General features: G+C 38.4%; 1 protein-coding gene across 5 annotated transcripts in view; it reads left to right on the top strand.

Annotated features, from left to right (window-relative positions):
• LOC137651648 (leucine-rich repeat-containing protein 40-like) overlaps positions 1 to 24,000 on the top strand; it is a 475,618-nt gene that overhangs the window by 123,449 nt on the left and 328,169 nt on the right. For all 5 annotated transcript variants that reach the window (XM_068384869.1, XM_068384890.1, XM_068384879.1 and 2 more), the window contains one exon: positions 18,046 to 18,173. In XM_068384869.1, coding sequence (XP_068240970.1) covers positions 18,046 to 18,173 — 128 coding nt within the window. The remainder of the gene's footprint in view (positions 1 to 18,045; positions 18,174 to 24,000) is intronic.

Genomic DNA, 24,000 nt, shown 5'->3' with positions numbered 1-24,000 from the left:
TAATGTAATAATAAAAGGGAAATAATACAATACCTACAGTACAATACTGTACATATACTGAATATACATTTCCATATGTACTGTACCATTATAGTAAACCCCTATTATAGACTACAGCTACATTTTCTTCAGCTCATTGCCATGGGTGACTATTTTATTCTCGGCCTGGCTGGCAAATTTCTTTTCTTAAAATGAAACTTTTCGTAAAGTGAGTCAAAAATATTCGCATCGTTTTTGCAACTTGAAAATTTCAGAAACAGTCTTTTGTGAAGAGAGGTATGACTGTATAGCTATAATTTTTTACCACAATAAACGGATATACACTGTAAAGAGAGAGCTAGGACCAGAGAGATAGGTAGTGGCATGCAGCACTCCCAGTGTAAAGGAGCATGGGCTATTGGAAATCATTGTCCAGCTTAAATTTCATCACAATCTTTATGAGAATTTTTATTGTTCTTGACCGCGAAAAAAAAAAAAAAACGCTAAGAAAGATTCTGCGGTTAGAGGGCTGACTGTATCTATATTTTTATTATTACTTTTTATTTTTCCCCATAAATTTAGTGGATATTTCCACTTTTGCTTTTACTGCCCGCTTAGATGTGCCTCTGTATCTGTTTTTGTGTTATCCTACGGATAGGGTATGCAGTGGACCATCGTGGAAGAATACTCACTGTGACAATGGTGGAGAATATAAATATCCTTTCCAACATATGATAATTTCTTAATATGCTCAAGCAGAATGAACAAACGAGCAAACAAATGCAACAAATAAACATGAATACGTACATTATGACTAATGACCCCATCCCCTAGATATGCTGACAACCCCATGGCACCATTGATGACTTTTGCTAATACTGGTAATGAAAGTCTTCCTGACTCTTCTTCTCTAGCATTATCTTCCCTTCATGTTGACAACTTCTGCTAATGTTGGTAATGAAAGTCTTCTTGACTTCTGCTCTAGCCATATCTTCCCTTCATGTTGACAACTTCTGGTAATGATGGTAATGAAAGTCTTCTTGACTCTTCTGCTGTAGCCATATCTTCCCTTCATGTTGACAACTTCTGCTAATGCTGGTAATGAAAGCCTTCTTGACTCTTCTGCTGTAGCCATATCTTCCCTTCATGTTGACGAATTCTGCTAATGCTGGTAATGAAAGTCTTCTTGACTCTTCTGCTGTAGCCATATCTTCCCTTCATGTTGACGAATTCTGCTTATGCTGGTAATGAAAGTCTAACTGAGTCTTCTGCTTTAGCCATATCTTTCCCTCATGTTGATGACTTCTGCTAATGCTGGTAATGAAAGCCTTCTTGACTCTTCTGCTCTAGCCATATCTTCCCTTTATGTTGATGACTCCTACTTATGCTGGTAATGAAAGTCTTCCTGACTCTTGTGTTCTAGCCATATCTTTCCTTCATGTTGACGACTTCTGCTAATTCTGGTAATGAAAGTCTTCCTGACTCTTTTGCTCTAGCCATATCTTCCCTTTATGTTGATGACTCCTAATAATGCTGGTAATGAAAGTTTTCCTGACTCTTGTGCTCTAGCCATATCTTTCCTTCATGTTGACGACTTCTGCTAATTCTGGTAATGAAAGTCTTCCTGACTCTTTTGCTCTAGCCATATCTTCCCTTTATGTTGATGACTCCTAATAATGCTGGTAATGAAAGTTTTCCTGACTCTTGTGCTCTAGCCATATCTTTCCTTCATGTTGACGACTTCTGCTAATTCTGGTAATGAAAGTTTTCCTGACTCTTCTGCTCTAGCCATATCTTCCCTTTATGTTGATGACTCCTACTAATGCTGGTAATGAAAGTCTTCCTGACTCTTCTGCTCTAGCCATATCTTCCCTTTATGTTGATGACTCCTAATAATGCTGGTAATGAAAGTTTTCCTGACTCTTGTGCTCTAGCCATATCTTTCCTTCATGTTGACGACTTCTGCTAATGCTGGTAATGAAAGTCTTCCTGACTCTTGTGCTCTAGCCATATCTTTCCTTCATGTTGACGACTTCTGCTAATTCTGGTAATGAAAGTCTCCCTGACTCTTCTGCTCTAGCCATATCTTCCCTTTATGTTGATGACTCCTAATAATGCTGGTAATGAAAGTCTTCCTGACTCTTCTGCTCTAGCCATATCTTCATTTTATGTTGATGACTCCTACTAATGCTGGTAATGAAAGTCTTCCTGACTCTTCTGCTCTAGCCATATCTTTCCTTCATGTTGACGACTTCTGCTAATTCTGGTAATGAAAGTCTTCCTGACTCTTCTGCTCTAGCCATATCTTCCCTTTATGTTGATGACTCCTAATAATGCTGGTAATGAAAGTCTTCCTGACTCTTCTGCTCTAGCCATATCTTCATTTTATGTTGATGACTCCTACTAATGCTGGTAATGAAAGTCTTCCTGACTCTTCTGCTCTAGCCATATCTTTCCTTCATGTTGACGACTTCTGCTAATTCTGGTAATGAAAGTCTTCCTGACTCTTCTGCTCTAGCCATATCTTCCCTTTATGTTGATGACTCCTAATAATGCTGGTAATGAAAGTTTTCCTGACTCTTGTGCTCTAGCCATATCTTCCCTTTATGTTGATGACTCCTAATAATGCTGGTAATGAAAGTTTTCCTGACTCTTGTGCTCTAGCCATATCTTTCCTTCATGTTGACGACTTCTGCTAATTCTGGTAATGAAAGTTTTCCTGACTCTTCTGCTCTAGCCATATCTTTCCTTCATGTTGACGACTTCTGCTAATTCTGGTAATGAAAGTCTTCCTGACTCTTCTGCTCTAGCCATATCTTCCCTTTATGTTGATGACTCCTAATAATGCTGGTAATGAAAGTCTTCCTGACTCTTCTGCTCTAGCCATATCTTCATTTTATGTTGATGACTCCTACTAATGCTGGTAATGAAAGTCTTCCTGACTCTTCTGCTCTAGCCATATCTTTCCTTCATGTTGACGACTTCTGCTAATTCTGGTAATGAAAGTCTTCCTGACTCTTCTGCTCTAGCCATATCTTCCCTTTATGTTGATGACTCCTAATAATGCTGGTAATGAAAGTTTTCCTGACTCTTGTGCTCTAGCCATATCTTTCCTTCATGTTGACGACTTCTGCTAATGCTGGTAATGAAAGTTTTCCTGACTCTTCTGCTCTAGCCATATCTTTCCTTCATGTTGACGACTTCTGCTAATTCTGGTAATGAAAGTCTTCCTGACTCTTCTGCTCTAGCCATATCTTCCCTTTATGTTGATGACTCCTAATAATGCTGGTAATGAAAGTCTTCCTGACTCTTCTGCTCTAGCCATATCTTCATTTTATGTTGATGACTCCTACTAATGCTGGTAATGAAAGTCTTCCTGACTCTTCTGCTCTAGCCATATCTTTCCTTCATGTTGACGACTTCTGCTAATTCTGGTAATGAAAGTCTTCCTGACTCTTCTGCTCTAGCCATATCTTCCCTTTATGTTGATGACTCCTAATAATGCTGGTAATGAAAGTTTTCCTGACTCTTGTGCTCTAGCCATATCTTCCCTTTATGTTGATGACTCCTAATAATGCTGGTAATGAAAGTTTTCCTGACTCTTGTGCTCTAGCCATATCTTTCCTTCATGTTGACGACTTCTGCTAATTCTGGTAATGAAAGTCTTCCTGACTCTTCTGCTCTAGCCATATCTTCCCTTTATGTTGATGACTCCTAATAATGCTGGTAATGAAAGTCTTCCTGACTCTTGTGTTCTAGCCATATCTTTCCTTCATGTTGACGACTTCTGCTAATTCTGGTAATGAAAGTCTTCCTGACTCTTCTGCTCTAGCCATATCTTCCCTTTATGTTGATGACTCCTAATAATGCTGGTAATGAAAGTTTTCCTGACTCTTGTGCTCTAGCCATATCTTCCCTTTATGTTGATGACTCCTAATAATGCTGGTAATGAAAGTTTTCCTGACTCTTGTGCTCTAGCCATATCTTTCCTTCATGTTGACGACTTCTGCTAATTCTGGTAATGAAAGTTTTCCTGACTCATCTGCTCTAGCCATATCTTCCCTTTATGTTGATGACTCCTAATAATGCTGGTAATGAAAGTCTTCCTGACTCTTCTGCTCTAGCCATATCTTCATTTTATGTTGATGACTCCTACTAATGCTGGTAATGAAAGTCTTCCTGACTCTTGTGCTCTAGCCATATCTTTCCTTCATGTTGACGACTTCTGCTAATTCTGGTAATGAAAGTCTTCCTGACTCTTCTGCTCTAGCCATATCTTCCCTTTATGTTGATGACTCCTAATAATGCTGGTAATGAAAGTCTTCCTGACTCTTGTGTTCTAGCCATATCTTTCCTTCATGTTGACGACTTCTGCTAATTCTGGTAATGAAAGTCTTCCTGACTCTTCTGCTCTAGCCATATCTTCCCTTTATGTTGATGACTCCTAATAATGCTGGTAATGAAAGTTTTCCTGACTCTTGTGCTCTAGCCATATCTTTCCTTCATGTTGACGACTTCTGCTAATTCTGGTAATGAAAGTTTTCCTGACTCTTCTGCTCTAGCCATATCTTCCCTTTATGTTGATGACTCCTAATAATGCTGGTAATGAAAGTCTTCCTGACTCTTCTGCTCTAGCCATATCTTCCCTTTATGTTGATGACTCCTAATAATGCTGGTAATGAAAGTCTTCCTGACTCTTGTGCTCTAGCCATATCTTTCCTTCATGTTGACGACTTCTGCTAATTCTGGTAATGAAAGTCTTCCTGACTCTTCTGCTCTAGCCATATCTTCCCTTTATGTTGATGATTCCTACTAATGCTGGTAATGAAAGTCTTCCTGACTCTTGTGCTCTTGCCATATCTTTCCTTCATGTTGACGACTTCTGCTAATTCTGGTAATGAAAGTCTTCCTGACTCTTCTGCTCTAGCCATATCTTTCCTTTATGTTGATGACTCCTACTAATGCTGGTAATGAAAGTCTTCCTGACTCTTGTGCTCTAGCCATATCTTTCCTTCATGTTGACGACTTCTGCTAATTCTGGTAATGAAAGTCTTCCTGACTCTTCTGCTCTAGCCATATCTTCATTTTATGTTGATGACTCCTACTAATGCTGGTAATGAAAGTCTTCCTGACTCTTGTGCTCTAGCCATATCTTTCCTTCATGTTGACGACTTCTGCTAATTCTGGTAATGAAAGTCTTCCTGACTCTTCTGCTCTAGCCATATTTTCCCTTTATGTTGATGACTCCTAATAATGCTGGTAATGAAAGTCTTCCTGACTCTTCTGCTCTAGCCATATCTTCCCTTTATGTTGATGACTCCTAATAATGCTGGTAATGAAAGTCGGTGCTACTATAGCGTGAGATCTACCTCCCGTTAGTACTATAGCGTGAGGTCTACTGCTGAATTATTCGTCCCTCATAGATAAAACACATTTCATACATTTGTTTAAGCAATAAACACTTAATTTAAACATATCCTAGAAATGCCTTAAATAGATAATTGGATTTCTGATTACATTAAATAAAAGGGAATAAAGATAAAAATAAACATGTTATCATATATTTCCATACATTTATTCTAGCGATACACTCTTCGTACATCAAACATGTTATCATATAGTTCCATACATTTATTCTAGCGATAAACTCTTCGCACATCTAACAGGTTATCATATATTTCCATACATTTATTCTAGCGATGCACACTTCGTACATCTTCTAAGAATGACACAAATAGATCATTGGAATTTTCTCTCTTCACCTTCTAGCAAAAATGATCAAGACGAGACTGGAACAGCTGACGACCAACACCTCGCATTCTCTTCAGAATCATCGTTTTGTATATCAAATACAAAGAGAAATATTAATTATAATATTTCACACAGGCTTAGGCTGCAGTGCAATTTGTTGTTAATGTCCGTATAATGGAAAAATTTATTTCCTGTACGAACAGACCGTGTAGTTTGCAACCCTTTGGAGGGCAACGTAACACAGGCTTGAATTCTCCTCCTCTGTTACGCTTTCTTTTTTCCTGCATAACAGAACCACATTTATGGCATGGACCTGCTTCTTCTATAAAACTCCTTCAGCAACATTTTTAGTACCCTCAATCGATGATATCTTATAGTCCGAGGGAAAAACTGATTTAGGAGCGGTGGTAGTGTATTACAGCCAACTCTTCATGTTGGCACGGGCCTTTCCCTTGGTCGGCCCGTAGCTCTTTAGGAGCTCCATTTGCTTCCTTTTATATGGGCAGGTCACGTGGACAGGTCACGTTTTTTTATGGATTTGGGCAGTTCACATATTCGATGATTAGGTGCGGGGCTCTGAGACGCTGGTCACGCGGTAGACCTCACTCTCCACCTGGGTAGGCGACATATGGCGGTAGACCTCACACTATAGTAGCACCTGAAAGTCTTCCTGACTCTTGTGCTCTAGCCATATCTTCCCTTCATGTTTATGACTTCTGCTAATCCTGGTAATGAAAGTCTCCCTGACTCTTGTGGTTTAGCCATATCTTTCCTTCATGTTGATGACTTCTGCTAATGCTGGTAATGAAAGTCTCCCTGACTCTTCTGCTCTAGCCATATCTTCCCTTTATGTTGATGACTCCTACTAATGCTGGTAATGAAAGTCTTCCTGACTCTTCTGCTTTTATGTTGATGACTCCTACTAATGCTGGTAATGAAAGTCTTCCTGACTCTTCTGCTCTAGCCATATCTTCCCTTTATGTTGATGACTCCTACTAATGCTGGTAATGAAAGTCTTCCTGACTCTTCTGCTCTAGCCATATCTTCCCTTTATGTTGATGACTCCTACTAATGCTGGTAATGAAAGTCTTCCTGACTCTTGTGCTCTAGCCATATCTTCTCTTCATGTTGACGGCTTCTGCTAATTCTGGTAATGAAAGTCTTCCTGACTCTTCTGCTCTAGCCATATCTTCCCTTTATGTTGATGACTCCTAATAATGCTGGTAATGAAAGTCTTCCTGACTCTTCTGCTCTACCCATATCTTCCCTTTGTTGATGACTCCTACTAATGCTGGTAATGAAAGTCTTCCTGACTCTTCTGCTCTAGCCATATCTTCCCTTTATGTTGATGACTCCTACTAATGCTGGTAATGAAAGTCTTCCTGACTCTTCTGCTCTAGCCATATCTTCCCTTTATGTTGATGAATCCTACTAATGCTGGTAATGAAAGTCTTCCTGACTCTTCTGCTCTAGCCATATCTTCCCTTGATGTTGATGACTCCTACTAATGCTGGTAATGAAAGTCCTCCTGACTCCTCTGCTGTAGCCATATCTTCCCTTCATGTTAACAACCTCTGGTAATGAAAGTCTTCCTGACTCTTCTGCTTTAGCCATAACTTCCCTTCATGTTGACGACTTCTGCAAATGCTGGTAATGAAAGTCTTCCTGACTCTTCTGCTGTAGCCATATCTTCCCTTCATGTTGACAACTTCTGGTAATGAAAGTCTTCCTGACTCTTCTGCTTTAGCCATATCTTCCCTTCATGTTGATGACTTCTGCTAATGCTGGTAATGAAAGTCTTCCTGACTCTTCTGCTGTAGCCATATCTTCCCTTCATGTTGGCAACTTCTGCCAATGCTGGTAATGAAAGTCTTCCTGACTCTTCTGCTGTAGCCATATCTTCCCTTCATGTTGACAACTTCTGCTAATGCTGGTAATGAAAGCGTTCCTGACCCTTCTGCTGTAGCCATATCTTCCCTTCATGTTGACAACTTCTGGCAATGAAAGTCTTCCTGACTCTTCGGCTTTAGACATATCTTCCCTTCGTGTTGATGACTTCTGCTAATGATGATAATGAAAGTCTTCCTGACTCTCCTGCTGTAGCCATATCTTCCCTTCGTGTTCACAACTTCTGCTACTGCTGGTAATGAAAGTCTTCCTGACCCTTCTTCTCTAGCCATATCTTCCCTTCATGTTGACAACCTCTGCTAATGCTGGTAATGAAAGTCTAACTGACTCTTCTGTTGTAGCCATATCTTCCCTTCATGTTGATGACTTCTGCTAATGCTGGTAATGAAAGCCTTCCTGACGCTTCTGCTCTAGCCATATCTTCCCTTCATGTTGACGACTTAAGGACCAAAAAAGATCACTCCGTGGATAACCATACCTCCATTGTTTATACACTGGATCTATTTATTTCATATACTCCACAATGCCATGGGATTAAAATTTTTGGCAATAGAAATGAAATTTTAACAGTTATGTATTGTGTGAATTGCTTGCAATATCAATTATAAACACTTATTCAGTCTTTTCAAACCTTTTGGAAAGACTGAAAGAATGAAGTTAAATCTGTCAAAAGATAGGCAAGATTTTGAGGATTATGTCACTGTAAAGGATTCCTCTGAAGCTTGGATTACTTTCTTGAGTGTTAAGGATGGCTTTGTTCCTAATTTCTCCTGTCACATGAAAATTCACAGCCTTGTATGGTGAAGTTCAGGAAATGTCCCCTAGAATCATATCAGAACCAATTTGGTAAGTTGCTTCATCCAATAATGTGCGTGATAATATCATTAAGGGCTACAAGTGCCTAGAAAACAAAGTTGGTAAGATTCCCCGAGGTATATTGAAACAATGTGGTCGATGTTTGCTGGCTAGGGTTGGCAACGAATCCCAAACAGATTTACCGAATAATTTGGTTCTATCATCTATAGATATTATTGAAAGAGCATTTTCTCACCAAAATTATATCCATGCTAAAGGAATTACATATAGTAAGGACCTTTATGAAGTTTTAGAAGAGGAAATACTTAATGGGTGCCCTTCATCTATTCTCAAAGTTAGGAAACTGAAGGGTACTAACAATGCAGTTTTACTTGTATTTGCTTCATCGTTTCTCTCTGACTACATGAAAATCTGACACAAATATTTCCGTAAAGAAATTGCATCAACGACCAATGCAGTGTTATGATTGTAATGACTATAGCCATGTCAATGTCAAATCCACCAATGGAAAAAGATGTTTTAACTGATCCAAATTCCATGACCTCTACAGAATGCAAGGCAGACAAATTTTGTCTTCATTGCAAGGGAACCCATTCTCAAATCTCAAAACATTGCCCCAATTACAAGCTGAAACTAGCCATAATTGAAACTGCCAATGATGAACATATTACTTTTGTTCAGCCGGGAAAAAATCTTTCCGGTAATGGTTCAACATATGCTAGAGTAGTATCCAATCCACCTGATTCAACAAATAACTCCGGAATTCCTTATTCTTCACATGTTCCTGAGTTTCACATTACTGAAAACTCCTCATTATCACCAAGTCCTTCAAAATCTAGAAAACTATATAATTCTATTCTCACAGCCTTGCAAGGTAGAAATACTAAGCCTGCAAATTTGAAATTATGCTCTTCCACTGTCGCCAATATTTATAAACAATCGTCTAAAGACATGCAATGTAATATATCAACTGAAAAAAGAAAATAGCAGCACTACCCAAAGTTATTAAATGATTTTGACATTAACAACTGATGAAACAGCCCAAAACTCGGAAATTCTTTCCAAAGTGGAAAGGGTTGAACTTGAACCCCCAAAATCAAATTGTAGGGTGAAAGGACGTGGACATTAAAGTGGAACTTCTCCAAAATGAAAAATAGCAAGTAATGATAACTGTTTAACCAAAAGGAAAAAGGCTCACTCTAGTGTCAATTTACAGAAAGGATCGATTATAACTGTACCGTCATCTCAGCCTGAACCGAACTTTAGAACCAATCAACCTACCAAACTAGTGGTAGAAGTCGAGGTCCATAGGAACCTATGTGATTCTCAGGTAGTTGACGGAATTAGAAACTCACAATACTGGTTGTATGTGTGTTGATCATCTAATAAAGAAGTGTGCAACAGGCACTCTTCATCTTGAAAAGTTTTATATATATATATATATATATATATATATATATATATATATATATATATATATATATATATAAAAGTTTAACCAAAATCCAAATAACCAGAAAGCAAATCATGATGCAACTAAACATCAGAAAGCTATATCAAAACAACCAAAACCTAATAGAAAAATAATGCAGTGCAGTTAAAGAAAAGCCCAACTGCAACAAGATAAGCAGAAATAAGGCTATATCGAGTGGAAATTCAGTCCTTGCTTAATTCAGTGAAATGGGAATGATCTTAAAACCCATTTACATCAAGGGAAATTCAAAGACTATTGAAAAATCAACCCTATTGCAATATGCCTACGGCATACTAACGATGCTGTTCTTGCAGTAGGAAACTGCAACTTAGCATCTCACTCAGTCCCTTCAGCTGACGCATTAGGGACCGTGATCTATATTCATAATAAAGTAACTTATGATGCTAAGAAATTTAACACTTCAGAATTAAAGTACATTTAAATAACTCTTTTAATATTTATATATACAACCAACCCTCTTGTAACTATAATTTGGCAAATCTAATCAAAGATCTCCCAGATAAGCAAGATTTCCTATTTATCGGAGACTTCTATGCCTACAACCCTCTTTGGGACACTACTTGTGTTGGTGGCGATATAAGTGGTTTTGAGGATGAACAACTAGTGTATGATTATAACCTCAACCACTGTATATTAAAGGTGGAAGATACTATTCCAGCCCGTATTATTTTAAAACTCATGGAACATATTCCTCAATAAACTTAACTCTTTGTTCCAACAATATTGTTGATTGATTTGAATGGGATGTGCTAGACAAACTTTATAGTCGTGACCATTTTCCACTCTGATAGGATTTAAAACAAGTCCTCCCACTCAGCGTTATAATACAAATAAAGATGACTGGGATAAGTTCCAATTTTGTGCAAGTCAAGTGCCTCCATTCAGTTATTCAGCATATCATGAGGAAACGAATGAATCTTTTGTAGACTTCATTAAACAAGCAGCTGATAAATCTATGCTTCTAACTAGTCCCTGACCAATAAAACACTCAGCACCATGGTGTTGGCCCAACTAATAAAGGAAAAGCATGCAATTGGTAGAAAATTAGAAACCTTGAATAAGAGGTTTAAGAATTTGAGTATTGGTCCCCTTATATTTGGAGATACAATTAATAAACTGGTTGATATAGCAATAGAAATTAATTTATTAAAACCATATTTGAATAAGATATCTGGTAAATTTAGAAAAGAAACAATAAAAGGAAGGATAATATGCCAAAAATATTCGTATCATAAATACCCCTATGCAAAAGGTATGGCAGAAATTCAGGAATATTAATGGTTCCTCTAGCAAACCTTCAAGACATGCTTTAATTCATAATGTTCCCCCAATTCATGATACACAAACCATCTCGGATATTATTGGGTGAAATATTAAAAGCATAAACAGTACTGATAATCTAAATCATCACTTTCGATATATTAAAAGAAAAGAACCAATTGCAATAAATTTTGATACAGTGGAAGATATCTATTATAATAAAAGATTTACTTGGGAGGAATTTGAATTTACCCCATTAAGTTGTAGTTCATTGGCCCCTTGTAAAAGTAATATAAATTTTGATATTATAAGAAATCTAGCTCCTTTGGTAAAATCCTATTTATTGGAAATTTTATAATTATCTTGGGATCAAACAAATATTTCCAAAGACATGGAAACCTGCAATAGTAATTCCAATAGCTAAACCTGGAAAAGATCATGGCAACCCAAACAATTATTGACCCATTTCATTGACCAGTTGTATTTGCAAATTACTAGAATAAATGGTAAACTATAGACAGAATTGGGGTTTATGTCATAAAAACATTTAATCAGCCTCACAATTTGGGTCTCAATCAAAGAGATCTGTAGAGGTTTTGAACAAAAGCAAATTATTGTAGCCATATTTTTACACATTTAAAAGGCTTTTGATACTACTACGAGGAATTCAATACTAATCCCCTTACATGATAATGGTTTTTGAGGTTACTGCCCCATTTTTATTAGAAATTTCATCAGTGGAAGAGCATTTCAAACTCATATAGAGAATTTTTATTCTGAAACCTAATGCCTTAACTGTGGTGTGTCCCAAGGATGGTGTTTTAAGTGGTACTCTCTTTTCATTGGCAATTAATGAATAGTTGCTCAAATGTCCCAAGGAGTGCAAAGTAGTCTTTACGTGGACGACTTTGCAATGTATTACTTTTCGAACAGTCGTTGTCACCTACAAAGAATTTTAAACAACTCCATTAGAAAAATAGAAATTTCGACTGCGTCTGTTGGTTTAAGGGGACCATCTGCCATGCCTTGAATTTTGTTTTTCTAATTTTTCAAAATACACAATTTCTTTATATGGTTTAGACATATAATACCTTCATCATATAAAAATTTCAAGACATTTGATAAAAAAAAACTTTGGATATATTAGCAAAAATCATGATTTAAAGAAATATATTTAGGTACATTTTTCTCCACTACTATGACACCAATTGTTTTGAAAATCATACCATCAAAACTTCTTCATAAATTGAATAATTTCTATGTGACATATTTTTTATTTTCTCTTTTTTTTAATGATTATTTTCTTAATTTTCTTCGTCTAGACAAAATATTCATGAAAAAAAGAAAAAAAGGAAAATTCTGGTACACAAAATTGTGGGAATTTTATTCCTCATTTCAATATCTTTTTCTTTGAAATCGAACAATAAATGAGAAAAATGTACATAAGTGTGAATAAGTATGTTTTTGAGTTATGAGCTCCCAAAGATTTGCAACAAATTTCTCTTCTTTTCTTAAAAGAAATGAAGAATATCATTATTATAATAACCTTACTTTGTACTTTTATTGTTTATTCTTACATAAACGCACCCTAAACGAGTTATCTAAATCCTAAGGTTACTAATACACTTGGCGTAAGGGTGTCATGAGTTGCCAGAGGTTTATTTAGAATGTTCCAGCTTTGTATTCTTATTCATGTTTCCCTCTCTTCTTGGTTCTTTTTTCTTGCTCTCTGCTTACTTTTTGTTCTTTCTATGACCTTAGGTAACATTGGCCATGCTATAAAGTTCTCGAGGACGTTGTAAAAACACAATGTACATACGAAATGCAAGTAAACAAACACATGCATTATGATTTTTATACGTCTTTGTAAACTCTGGCTGCTGTTCTCCTAGCTCGTAGTTTTCGTTCACATACCCTATACCAGTGCCTTCCACTTCTGCGAGACGTATGAGATTTCGAAACATAAGTGAAAAAATTGCTATATGCTGTTTATGCAAAAATAAACAGACAAAGACGATTCTGTCAAACCGAGTCATGCAGACGACGCAGGAAGGATGACGTCATCATTTAAAGACTGATATATTTTCATTATTTGTAAAAATAATGGCTGTTGTACGATATGTTTCTGCATACATAGAAACAAAGTTATTTTTGATTTCTGAAAGTTATGTCATAACACCATGGCAAAATGGTCCCCTTAAGACTTTCTGCAGAAAAAACTAAAACAATAATGTTTTATAAGAATATTAGATGGAGGCAAAACCCAAGAATTAAACCTCCCATTAGGCAACATTCAAATTTAATTATGAGATAAGATAAAATTTTTTAGTCAAATATTTGATGTGCCCATAAATGAATTCGGTGTGTTTGAAGTCGAAGCTATCCTCAAAACACTAAAGAGATGGAAAACCCCTGGATACGATGGAATAACTACCGAGATGATACTAGCCGAAAATGAAGTGACTCCCAGACTACTTACAAGATTATTTTGTAGAATGTGGCATGAAGAGGCAAAACCTGATGAATTGGGGTTAGGAGTGTTGGTGAAAATGGCAAAACAGGAGACCTATCTGATTGCAATAATTACAGACGCATAACTCTTATGTCAGTTGTTATGAAAATATATAGTATGCTTATTCTAAAGAGACTAGAGAGAAAGATTGATGAAAAATTTAGAGATGAACAAGCAGGATTTAGAAAAGGAAAAAGTTGCACTGACCAAATTATGCATAGAATATAGAAATCCACTTTTGATGCCATTTGTGAACTATGAAAAAGCCTTTGATAGTGTGCACCGGCCAATTCTGTGGAGTCCTGTGTTAGCGAATTCCTCTTAAATATGTAAATTTGATTAAGTCTGTTCATGAGCATAGCAAGTGCAAAGTTAGTGTTAATTGAGTCCTATCAGCTGAATTTCCAGTGAACAGCGGAGTACTCCAAGGGAATGTGTTGTCACCTATGTTGTTTATGCTCCTCATTTATTTTGTAATGTGTAGAACAGTCAGAGATGGTGTAGAAGAAATGGACTGGATTGGTGATAGAAATTTAGCAGACCTAAAGTATGCTGATGATGCTGTCCTTCTTAGTAGAACATCTCAGGATTTGCAATGCTGCATACTAGAATGCATGAAATTTCACATGAGGTTGAGCTGAAGATAAGTAGAAGAAAGACTGAGATGATGAGAATGGAATATGCAATGGAAGATGAAATATCATTGGAAAGAGAAAGGATTAACAAGGTAGAATCATTCAAGTATTTAGAAACTATGATCTCCAATAAAAGGTCTTTAGATTTAGTTTAGTGAAAGATTGTAAAGAGCAAATCAGACAATGGCTAGGTTAAGTAAGATTTGTAAATCAAATTGCCTGAAATTACACATAAAATTCAGACTATATATCAGTTTAGTGAGATCGGTGTTACTCTATGGATACGAGTCATGGTATGACAATGAAATAATATCCAATAGATTTAGTAGATTTGAGAACAAAGCCCTCAGAAGGATATTGGGAGTTGAATGTTAGGAGAGGATTATAAGTGAAACCATATGAGAGATTACTCGAGTGCCATGTGTGGATGAAATCATGATGAGGGGTAGATGGGGATGGTTTGGGCATGCTCTTTGCACTCCCCAAGAGAGATTAGTTCACCAAATGTCCAGCTGGGCTCCACAAGGCATTAGAAGAGTTAGAAGACCCAGACCTACATGGCTGGTGACTATGAAGCGCTAAGTAGGTGACAATGAATGGTGAAGTATTGAATTAAAAGATATTTGATACTCGTCTCAATTGGGAAACTCATGTAGCTTACATCAAATCCAAATGTAATAATGCACTAAATCTTATGGAAAAGTTGTCTAATGCAATATGGGGGCAAAGAGATCAACTTTATTGAAGATATAAAAAGCATTATTTTTATCGAGAATAGATTATGGTAGCCCAGTCTTTTGATCCACTATACACTCAAGCTCTAAGACTGTAGCGTAGCCTTTAGGTCTACCCCAAATATCTCAGTGCTATGTGAAAGTGAAGAACCACCCTTCTCCCTACATCAAAATTTTGTAACCATGTGAAGTGCATTAAAGATTCTATCCAGTAATTCTCCAACAAAGAAGGGATTTTGACATAGGAAAAATCTATTTTTGGGTGAGATATCCATGTCGTCCTGATGGAAGTTCCCTTCTGCTGATTCCTTCTGTATAATATTTCTGCGAGTGATATTACAAGAGAATTACTATCAGGTATCACACCTCAGTGACATATTCATAAACATTAATAACCATCATTCCCAATAAGAACAAATGGGTTATTAAAATCTACAAACATGGGAATGAACATTAATCAACCATATCTCTCTCCTCCACCAAACCTTAAAGAAAACAAAAATATGCTCATAATTATTATCTGTCAATGAAATATAATTATGCTCCTGGTCTCCATAAACAACATTCCTTGGAGCTTATTCATTCAAAAGGACCTCATTATTGTATGTTATTTATACTGATGGCTCTAAATCTTTAATGGGTGCTGGATGTGCTGCAGTCTCCTAACACAAAATTAGTCAGCTCTCTTTACCCAGTGAAGCATCAGTATTTACATTTGAATTATAAGTCATGATATTAGAATTTAGAATATTGAATCTATTGAATATAGGGTGAATCTTAAGGTTTAAAGGCCCCTCATGAATGGCAGAGGCAAGGGACAGGGATATTGCCCTATTAAGTAGGACAATGCCCTAGAGACTGACCATATATACATATGATCAGCACCCAAGACCCCTCTCCACCCATGTTAGGACCAAGGAGGGCTAGGCAATAGCTGGTGATGACTCAGCATATAGACCTTTAGGCTCCGCCGAGCCACCCATCCTTAGCTCACAAGGATGATGAGGTTGTAGCAACCAAAGGAACCAATAAGTTTGAGTTAGACTCAAACCCCATTCTGGCAATCACCAGTCAGGGACGTTACCACAATTATACAGATTCAAGTAGTGCCATAGAAACCCTAAAGGGTTACACTCATAAGAATCAGTTGGTATGGAAAACAAAATGAGCTCCTTGACAAGTTTTACTCCCATTGGGTAAATATAGAAATATGTTGGATTTCTGTCTTTGATGGGTTGTGGGTAGAGAAAAACTGGATGCTACAGCTAAAATTTCAACTAGTTTACTAAAGCAAGGTTTTAAACTGCCCATAAAAGATTATATTACCCACGTAAAGCATTTCATAGCTACAAAATGGCAAGGTCAGTGGAATTGTGAATCTGAAAGTAATGCATTAGAAGAAATAAAGCCAGTTGTTTGTTTATGGGGATGATCATTGCAAAGAGAAAGGAAGACCAAAGTAATTTAGCCAGATTGTACATTGGTCACACAAAACTTACACATGGCTATCTGATGTCCACACTTTTGAACCAGTACCCAGCTGCAATGAGTATGAGTGTATTTTAACCATAAAATATTTTTATCTGTTAAAAAGTTTTTAAAGAGAGAGAGGTATAAGTTTTGGCAAGAAAAAAGTTTTGTAGACATTTTATCAGATGAGAATTTTTTTGTTTTTAGGATTTTAACCTTTTTAAGAAAGGAGGTTTTACAGACAAGATTTAGATTTCTATTTATTATAGATTTTTATTTCATAATTTATTTACTTTTTATCCATTATGTTTGATATATGTTTTATCTATTATATTTGATATTTTATTTTATTAACTGATTTAATAGTGATATAGAAAAAGATAATTTTCTTCCTGATGTTAATTGGGCCGGCTCTGTGAGAATTGAGTGACTCATTGTGCTGGTTAATCTCTCCCTTTAACAATGATAATGTCTTTGGTGATGTATAAATATAAATCTGGAATGGAGGGGCATTAACTGTCTATTCTTCTCCATTCTTGCTGCCCCTATCTTAGGGACGTAGCTATCAAAGAGTTACTTGCTGGGTCGGATTTAATGCTGGCAAACTATATTTCTGAGCTCCATTCTGTATTTCTTAGAGAATATATACCAACCCTTTGGTCATCATATGCCAGGTATATAATTCCGGATTTCAAACCCTCTCAGGGGAAATGGATCCCTCCTTTTACCACCAGCCAATGTTTTTGGACAGGCCAGGCCCTATCAGCCTATTCATCCCAACGATAGAAAGATAGGAAGTTGCTGGAGTCATCTCCTTTGCTCCCGTGCGGGACAAGGTAGATTGACAATTCCAGGGACGAAAATTAATACCAATTCGGTTTTAGGGGGACTTCTGACTCACCAAGCAGGAAGTCTCCCTACATTAAGGATGATGGTGTGTACATATGTAAGGACAAATCACAAATCTTTAAAGTAATTGTATTTTTTCCTAGCAATACAAACTTTCATCCTTTATATTAAACTTCTCGCCTCAATCACCCGTCTCAGTCCTGAGCCAAAAGTTCATAAGTGAAAAGACTTTGACAGGTAAGCAGCATGGCTTGTGGCCTTCACTTCCACTTGTCATTAATTACCCTTGTTAACAATTTTTATGTCCGGGGAACCTCGCGCTGAAAAGATTTCCCTTCATAAATGACTTAGGTTTGTATAGATAGGAAAAATACAAATTGCTTTTAAAAATTTGTGATGTTATAGTAAGTCTTGACTATTTTGGATTCATTTGGAGACTTTTTAAACACTCATGTAAGACATAGCAATAATATTTGAATGATTTTGAGAATTTTGTTGGAGATTTTTTTTTTTATGATAAAGTGTAGCCTTTTAGGAAGTACAGTATATAATCCTTGTCAAATTAACTTTTAATTTGAATTTTGTTAAGATATGTTTCTTTTGTATGAATATAAACTAATTCCAAGGTTTTTGCAGGATATCGGCTCCTTTTAGCATTAGTGGTGAAAACTTTGGACGACTAACGCCTCCTGTAGCCACTCGTCCTTTGGGACCTTTGAAAGTCTATTCCTCGCTTTCAAATAGCTCCCTAAATTTTGAAATGGGTAAGTGTAAGAATGTTATTTTGGTTGTGTTATATTATTAGTTATTAGTAATTTAATCTTTTTTCTTTTTAAAGTTATTCAGTGTTTTTAGCAAATTGATTTTATTAACAAATCTTACAAACAAAATTAAAAAGAAATTTCTCTTAACCTTCATCTCATTCATATTTTATAAGGAAATTTTAAATTTTAAGAAGAGAATTACGAAGATTAACAATAGTAATTTTTTGGGGGATGATATATATAAAAACTTACATAGAGGTTGCAAAACATTATTGCCGGCCAGCAATCAAGGGTTACTCCTATCTAGCCCAAGGGTTCTGATATTTGAAAACACTGATCCAAACTATAGCTTTACTGCTAACATAATCATGAGTGCTGATAAACATGTAAATGGTTTCACACATCCTATAACATTCTAAGGGGTTCAGTAATCTTATTTTTGCACATTTTATGATGTTTTTACATGATTTCAAGTCTTTCACCTACCAAAAATTGTTACATGTGATCACTTTGTTATGGTAGTATCAGGTAGTTTCCTGTGATTCATTGACTTTATACTAAAACTGGCTTTCCCCTAATTGCACTGTTTTTTGCATGTCAATACCATTCTCTTACACAGTTATAGAAGCTTATTATCTCATATAAGTGACAAATTGTTTTTTTTTTTTTTATATATCATTATTAGTTTTCTTTGTCATTGGTGTTGTGTAATTAATTGAAGAAATGAAATTGTTGTAAAAGGACATAATAAGTATGTATACATTATACAGTAATGCCTCACAACATGAAATTAATTAGTTTCTTAATGGCTTTCGTAACGTGATTTTTTCGTCTTTTGAGTCACCTTTTACATGTAAATAGCCGAATTTATTCCAGACCTTACAAAAGCACCACATTAAATGATTATATAAAGGATACACACCACTAAACAGTACTAAATGTATGACAAGTACTGTATTTGGATCTTTTAATAATAAATGAATCGTTGGTAACCTGGAAAAGAAATTCATTATTAGAGCAAACAGTAAACATACAGTAACAAAAATTTGGAACCTTACCTTTGGAGTGAGGCGAAGTGTGTGTGGTGGTAGAGGAGGGTGACCAATGGCGGAAAACGTTACCAAGTGGCAGAAAACGTAAACACTTAACTTTGCAAGGCAGATTAATGAATGACAGAAAACATTAATACTTAATTTTAGGAAACACATTAACAAATGGCAGGAAATATTAACACTTAACTTTACGATACACTTAAAATGAATTTTTTTTTTTTTGCCTTTTTCTAATTTTGTTTTTGTCACTTTACATTTTGTATTTTCTAAATTTAATTACATATTTCCTTCATCGCTGCCACTTTTCTTTTGTTTTTTTATCTTCTGCTTGGCCTTCTAGTACCGAAGACCTCTTTTTAAAAAAAAATTGTCCAAAGAAGCTTATTTCTGCCTACCTTTTAAAATTTTCCTGAAATGACTCGGGATCACTCCTATCATAGACGGATTTCAGCCATATTCCTTCGCGATCACACTTAACCGCATGCAAGCCTTGTATTTCTTGATTTTTTCCATCTTCGTCTCCATAGAAAGCATCATCCTCTTCTTTACCTGGACATTAGCAACTTTCTTGAGACCCATGGGTAGTAATGTAATGTAATATTACACATGATACAGTACAATAGTTACGAAAGGGAAATCACAAACTAAGGCAATGCATATGATACTGCTGCCAAAACAAAAAGAAATTGGAACGCCAATGCGTAGATGCATGATAGGATACAGTACAGTAAATACTGACCAATAGGAAAGGAGGATCTTATAGTGGTAACTAGCATCTGAGTAGGGAGATAACCAATGGGAGCATGGGAGAATGGTAGCGAGTTTACGGGCTGGTGGCGCACAAATTTTGAAATTAATCTCGCTCGCACCGTACCTCCTTTCGTTGTCCGAAACATTTTTCGTGATGAGAGTCATAAAATTCTTCACATCTCGTTTCGCAGAGTGAAAATTTTGTAAGCAGATTCTTTCGTGTCGAGAGGTTTGACTGTATTCTGAAAAAGTTACTCAAATGTCATACTACATAAAATTCCCTTAAAATTGATGACGCTGACTGAAATGATAACAATGGAAAATAGTGTTTCTCTCTATAAGTGTAGGAAACAAGTCTACAATTGTTCAGGAATTTTTCTTCTTGGCAAAATTGAAATTAAAGGTTAAGTAATAACCCTCTTGTGATCCTGCTCATGACACAATCAATATTAGACTCATTGCTTGTTGGGGGGGGGTGTGGAATAGCACTACTGCAGAGAAATTTTTTCTTGTGCCTTAGTACTGTACAGCCAAACTGTAATAGATATGAATTTCTGGTTTGCTGAATTAGATTGAGAAATTATTGAAATTTTTCATTATTTAAGCAGAATATCTGCAAAGATTAAGATAGTACAGTGGTAACGTGTTTGCCTAGCATTTCGCGTGGCAAGAGATCGATCCCCGCCCAGGACCGTGAGTTTAAGCTGTTTACTGGGGAGGCTACTGCTGTGGTAGGGCACCACAGTGGGGGGTTGGGCTTGCCCGGCTGAAGTTCTGGTGAGCATCTATTCTGATGGAACCGGAACTGAAACCAGTCACCTTTAACCTTTAACATAGATGTCAGGATGCCTGAAAACTTTAAATCATTCATTTAACCTTTAACCTTTAAAAAAGCAAAAAAAGGGAAACATGCAAAAATCATATATACTGTATTTCTTGTGTTATAATACATTACAAGTGGTAAGTCACACCCTTAAATTAGCAAGGCAGTTTTGGGAAAAGAAAGAACGGAATTTGAGCGAAGCGAAGGTTCCGGTTCCGGTTCTCAGTGGCGGCTCTGTCTACGATCTCTTTCACGAGATCGTTAGGGAAGAGGTCTTTCCCCCAAATGTTGGAGGAAATCAGTTTCCGGGGTTCGTGTTTGACGGTAGCGTCCGCAAACATGAATTCTCTACAGGCTCTCCGGGCCCTGATGAAGCTATAAAAGTCCTTCGTCAGGGTGGCGAGATGTGTCTTAGCTAAGACCATGTACATGTCTGGGGTCCGAGTGTCCCTGGCCATCGTCTCCAGTTGCACTTGGTGAGAAAGGGAGGCGGCCAGTCTCTCTTTCGTATCCAGCTCCCGACGCAGAAGGTATTCGTAGAGCTTAGGGAGGTTCTCGTTAAACTGCCGTCCTGCGACGTTAGCCTCCAACTTTCCTACCGAGAAAGTTAACTGGATGTCTTTCCAGTTCTTGTCATTGGGAGGGAGGGCGAGGGAGAGGGGCCTACATTCCTCCAATGTAGGGCAGGGTTTCCCTTCCTCCACCGCTTTCAACACTGCCAGCAAGGACTTTTCAGCAAAAGTGAAGACCATGGTGGCAGGAGAAAGAGAGGATGGGTGTTTCTTGCTTAGGGCCGGCACCTTGGAGTATGTGTAGCCCTTGCTCTTAAGGCTGCCGGCCAGAAGAGATTGAGCCTTGGCGTGGTCAAAGACTATGACCTCCTTAGGCTCGGTTTCCTCCTTGGAAGCTGGCTCGGACTTGAGACAGATGTAACAGTCCGGATTAGATTCGAAACTAGGCCAAAACTCCACCTCTTCAAGGGGAACGGCACCTAGCTTGTCATTGTCGAAAATTCGTCCACTCGTAATTAGCATGTGCTCTGCATGCCTCCAGGGGTTGGTCACTGAGCAAGGGGGAAGATCCTTGACGTTGATCTTCTTGACCGTCTTGCTTCGATAGACGGAGAATCTTCCTCTTGAGGTCCTCGTGTCCTTTGTGGAACCTCTCGTCCAGGAGGGCCACTAGGGCCTGGAGACCGTCCTGGTTTTCCACTAACGACGGAGTAGAAGTGGAAGAGGTAGAGGGAATCGGTTCTGTTACAGCAACGGAAGTAACAGAGGGGGTGCGGGCAACTTCGCCCTCAGAGTCCGGAGCTTCCACATGCTCCTCCTCTTCTTGACCCTCGGCCATCAGGGTCCTTTTGGTGGTGTCCGACACTTCCGACATTTGTTCCACCTCGTCAAGATGGAAGTCTTGCAGTGCGTTCGATACATCCAGTTCGACCGTCAGTTGGACGCAGGGGATCTCGGCTTTGGGGATGACAGCATCCGCAGATGCCTTTGGGAAGAGCAAAGCTTTCATCTTCTCACTCGGGAGATAGGGCCCCGTGGCGTTCTTTTGGAAACCACGCACCCATTACGCAGTTTATCTTGGGCAATGTCCCTGGCCTCCGCTTATGGAGGGTCCTCAAACGCCTCATGGAGCAGGTCCTTGCAAACAGTGCAGACCTGCGGGTCCCAATACCGAAGAGTCCCTTTGGAGATGGAACAGCTGGTGTGGGTTCGGCACGCCAGGTGGCCATAGAAGTCCGTGCGCCGAACGCTGCAGAAGGCTCTCTCACACCGGATATACTCCTCCTGTAAAAGAAAGAGGGACATGAGTCTACGGAAGTCATGTACAAAGACTTAAAGTAATGACTTAGAGTAATCTTAGATTAGTATTAAGTTACTTAACTTAATATAAGATTAATTTTCAAGTGTAAGCTTAGGATACGTAAGCTGGAAAAGAAGCAGAAAAGACACATACATGTGTATCCCGCCCAGCAAATTGCCGTGACCCCACACCATAACTAATTCTAGGGGCTCTTCAAGAGCCTAAAGAGATGGAAGGAATATCCATATTGGATTAAGCAAAGCTTAGACTTCCACCGGGGAATTAGTCATGGTAAAGGGGGAGCTGAATTCATTCAGTCTAGGAGAAAAAGGGAGAGAAATGATTCCTCCCTTTTCAGGTAGGTCCCGGCAAGGGACTGTGCATGGATGCACAGAGTATGCTGGAAAATTTTACTGCACAACTATACACCATAGTTTTCTGTCTAGGGTATGTACTATACCATAGATGTACTGGCTATCGTATATAGCTATACAATAGTCACTGCTGGCACAAGGCCGGCTGGGAAGAGGTGACAGTCCACTGAAGTAATATGATTAGGTGGCACCGGCAGCGTGACGGCATGCCAGAAGCGCGCCGGGCGTTGGCAAATCTCCATCGAGGGGGAAACCCCTCCCTGTCATCAGTCTATGTGGCAGAGAGAGTAGGAACCTCAGGATGATGGCAGATCGCCGGCATGTCGGCGCCCCCCGGCAGTCGGCAAGCAACCGGCGAAGGTATTCCAGCACTGACGTTAATGAATGAGACAGGCAGGATACCAGGTTACACTGACGGCTGTTGCTGGCAGGGTAGCAGCAGTGGACCGGCACTGATAGGTAGAGAGAAAGGATAGGAGAAGAGGGAGGGAAGGGTAGTAGCTCATTACCCAGACCTCGTCTTCCTCCGGAAGGAGTGTTCAAATGAAAGAGAGAGGGAGGCAATCTTTCATCCAGCCCCAACAGAGCCGGCAGTCGGCTAGAATTGCGGACGGCGGCCCAAGGGAGGACCGAAGAACACTCTAAGATAGAGAGGTCTTCCTCCGGCAGACCGATTTGCCTAGGCAATCCCATAGTTTAACTATATGCTGGAAGCGTAGCAGCTCGGACTAACCAACGAAGCACCAAGCCGAACCCACAACCCGCCGGCACGCGGTAGAGCTGTAGGACGGCGGACAGGGGTGTGATGGGTAGGCCAACAATAAAGGACAGAGGGGGGAGGGGCGAGGGTCCTGAGGGGGAGTGTGGGGGAAGGCGTAGCCTTTGCCGACACTCCAGGGGGGGTGGGGGTTTCTGTTCCAGAACCAGCACTATCCCAGGTGTAGGAAGAATTCATTCTCCAGCCTAGGGTAGGTTAGTTCGGAGAAGGTACAGCACTAGTGTACTGTCCTAAACTA

This window comes from Palaemon carinicauda, chromosome 1 (genome assembly GCF_036898095.1).
Source record: "Palaemon carinicauda isolate YSFRI2023 chromosome 1, ASM3689809v2, whole genome shotgun sequence".
NCBI lineage: Eukaryota > Metazoa > Arthropoda > Malacostraca > Decapoda > Palaemonidae > Palaemon > Palaemon carinicauda.
The sequence above is the reverse complement of the archived record's forward strand: the minus strand, read 5'-3'. Positions and strand labels throughout refer to the sequence as shown.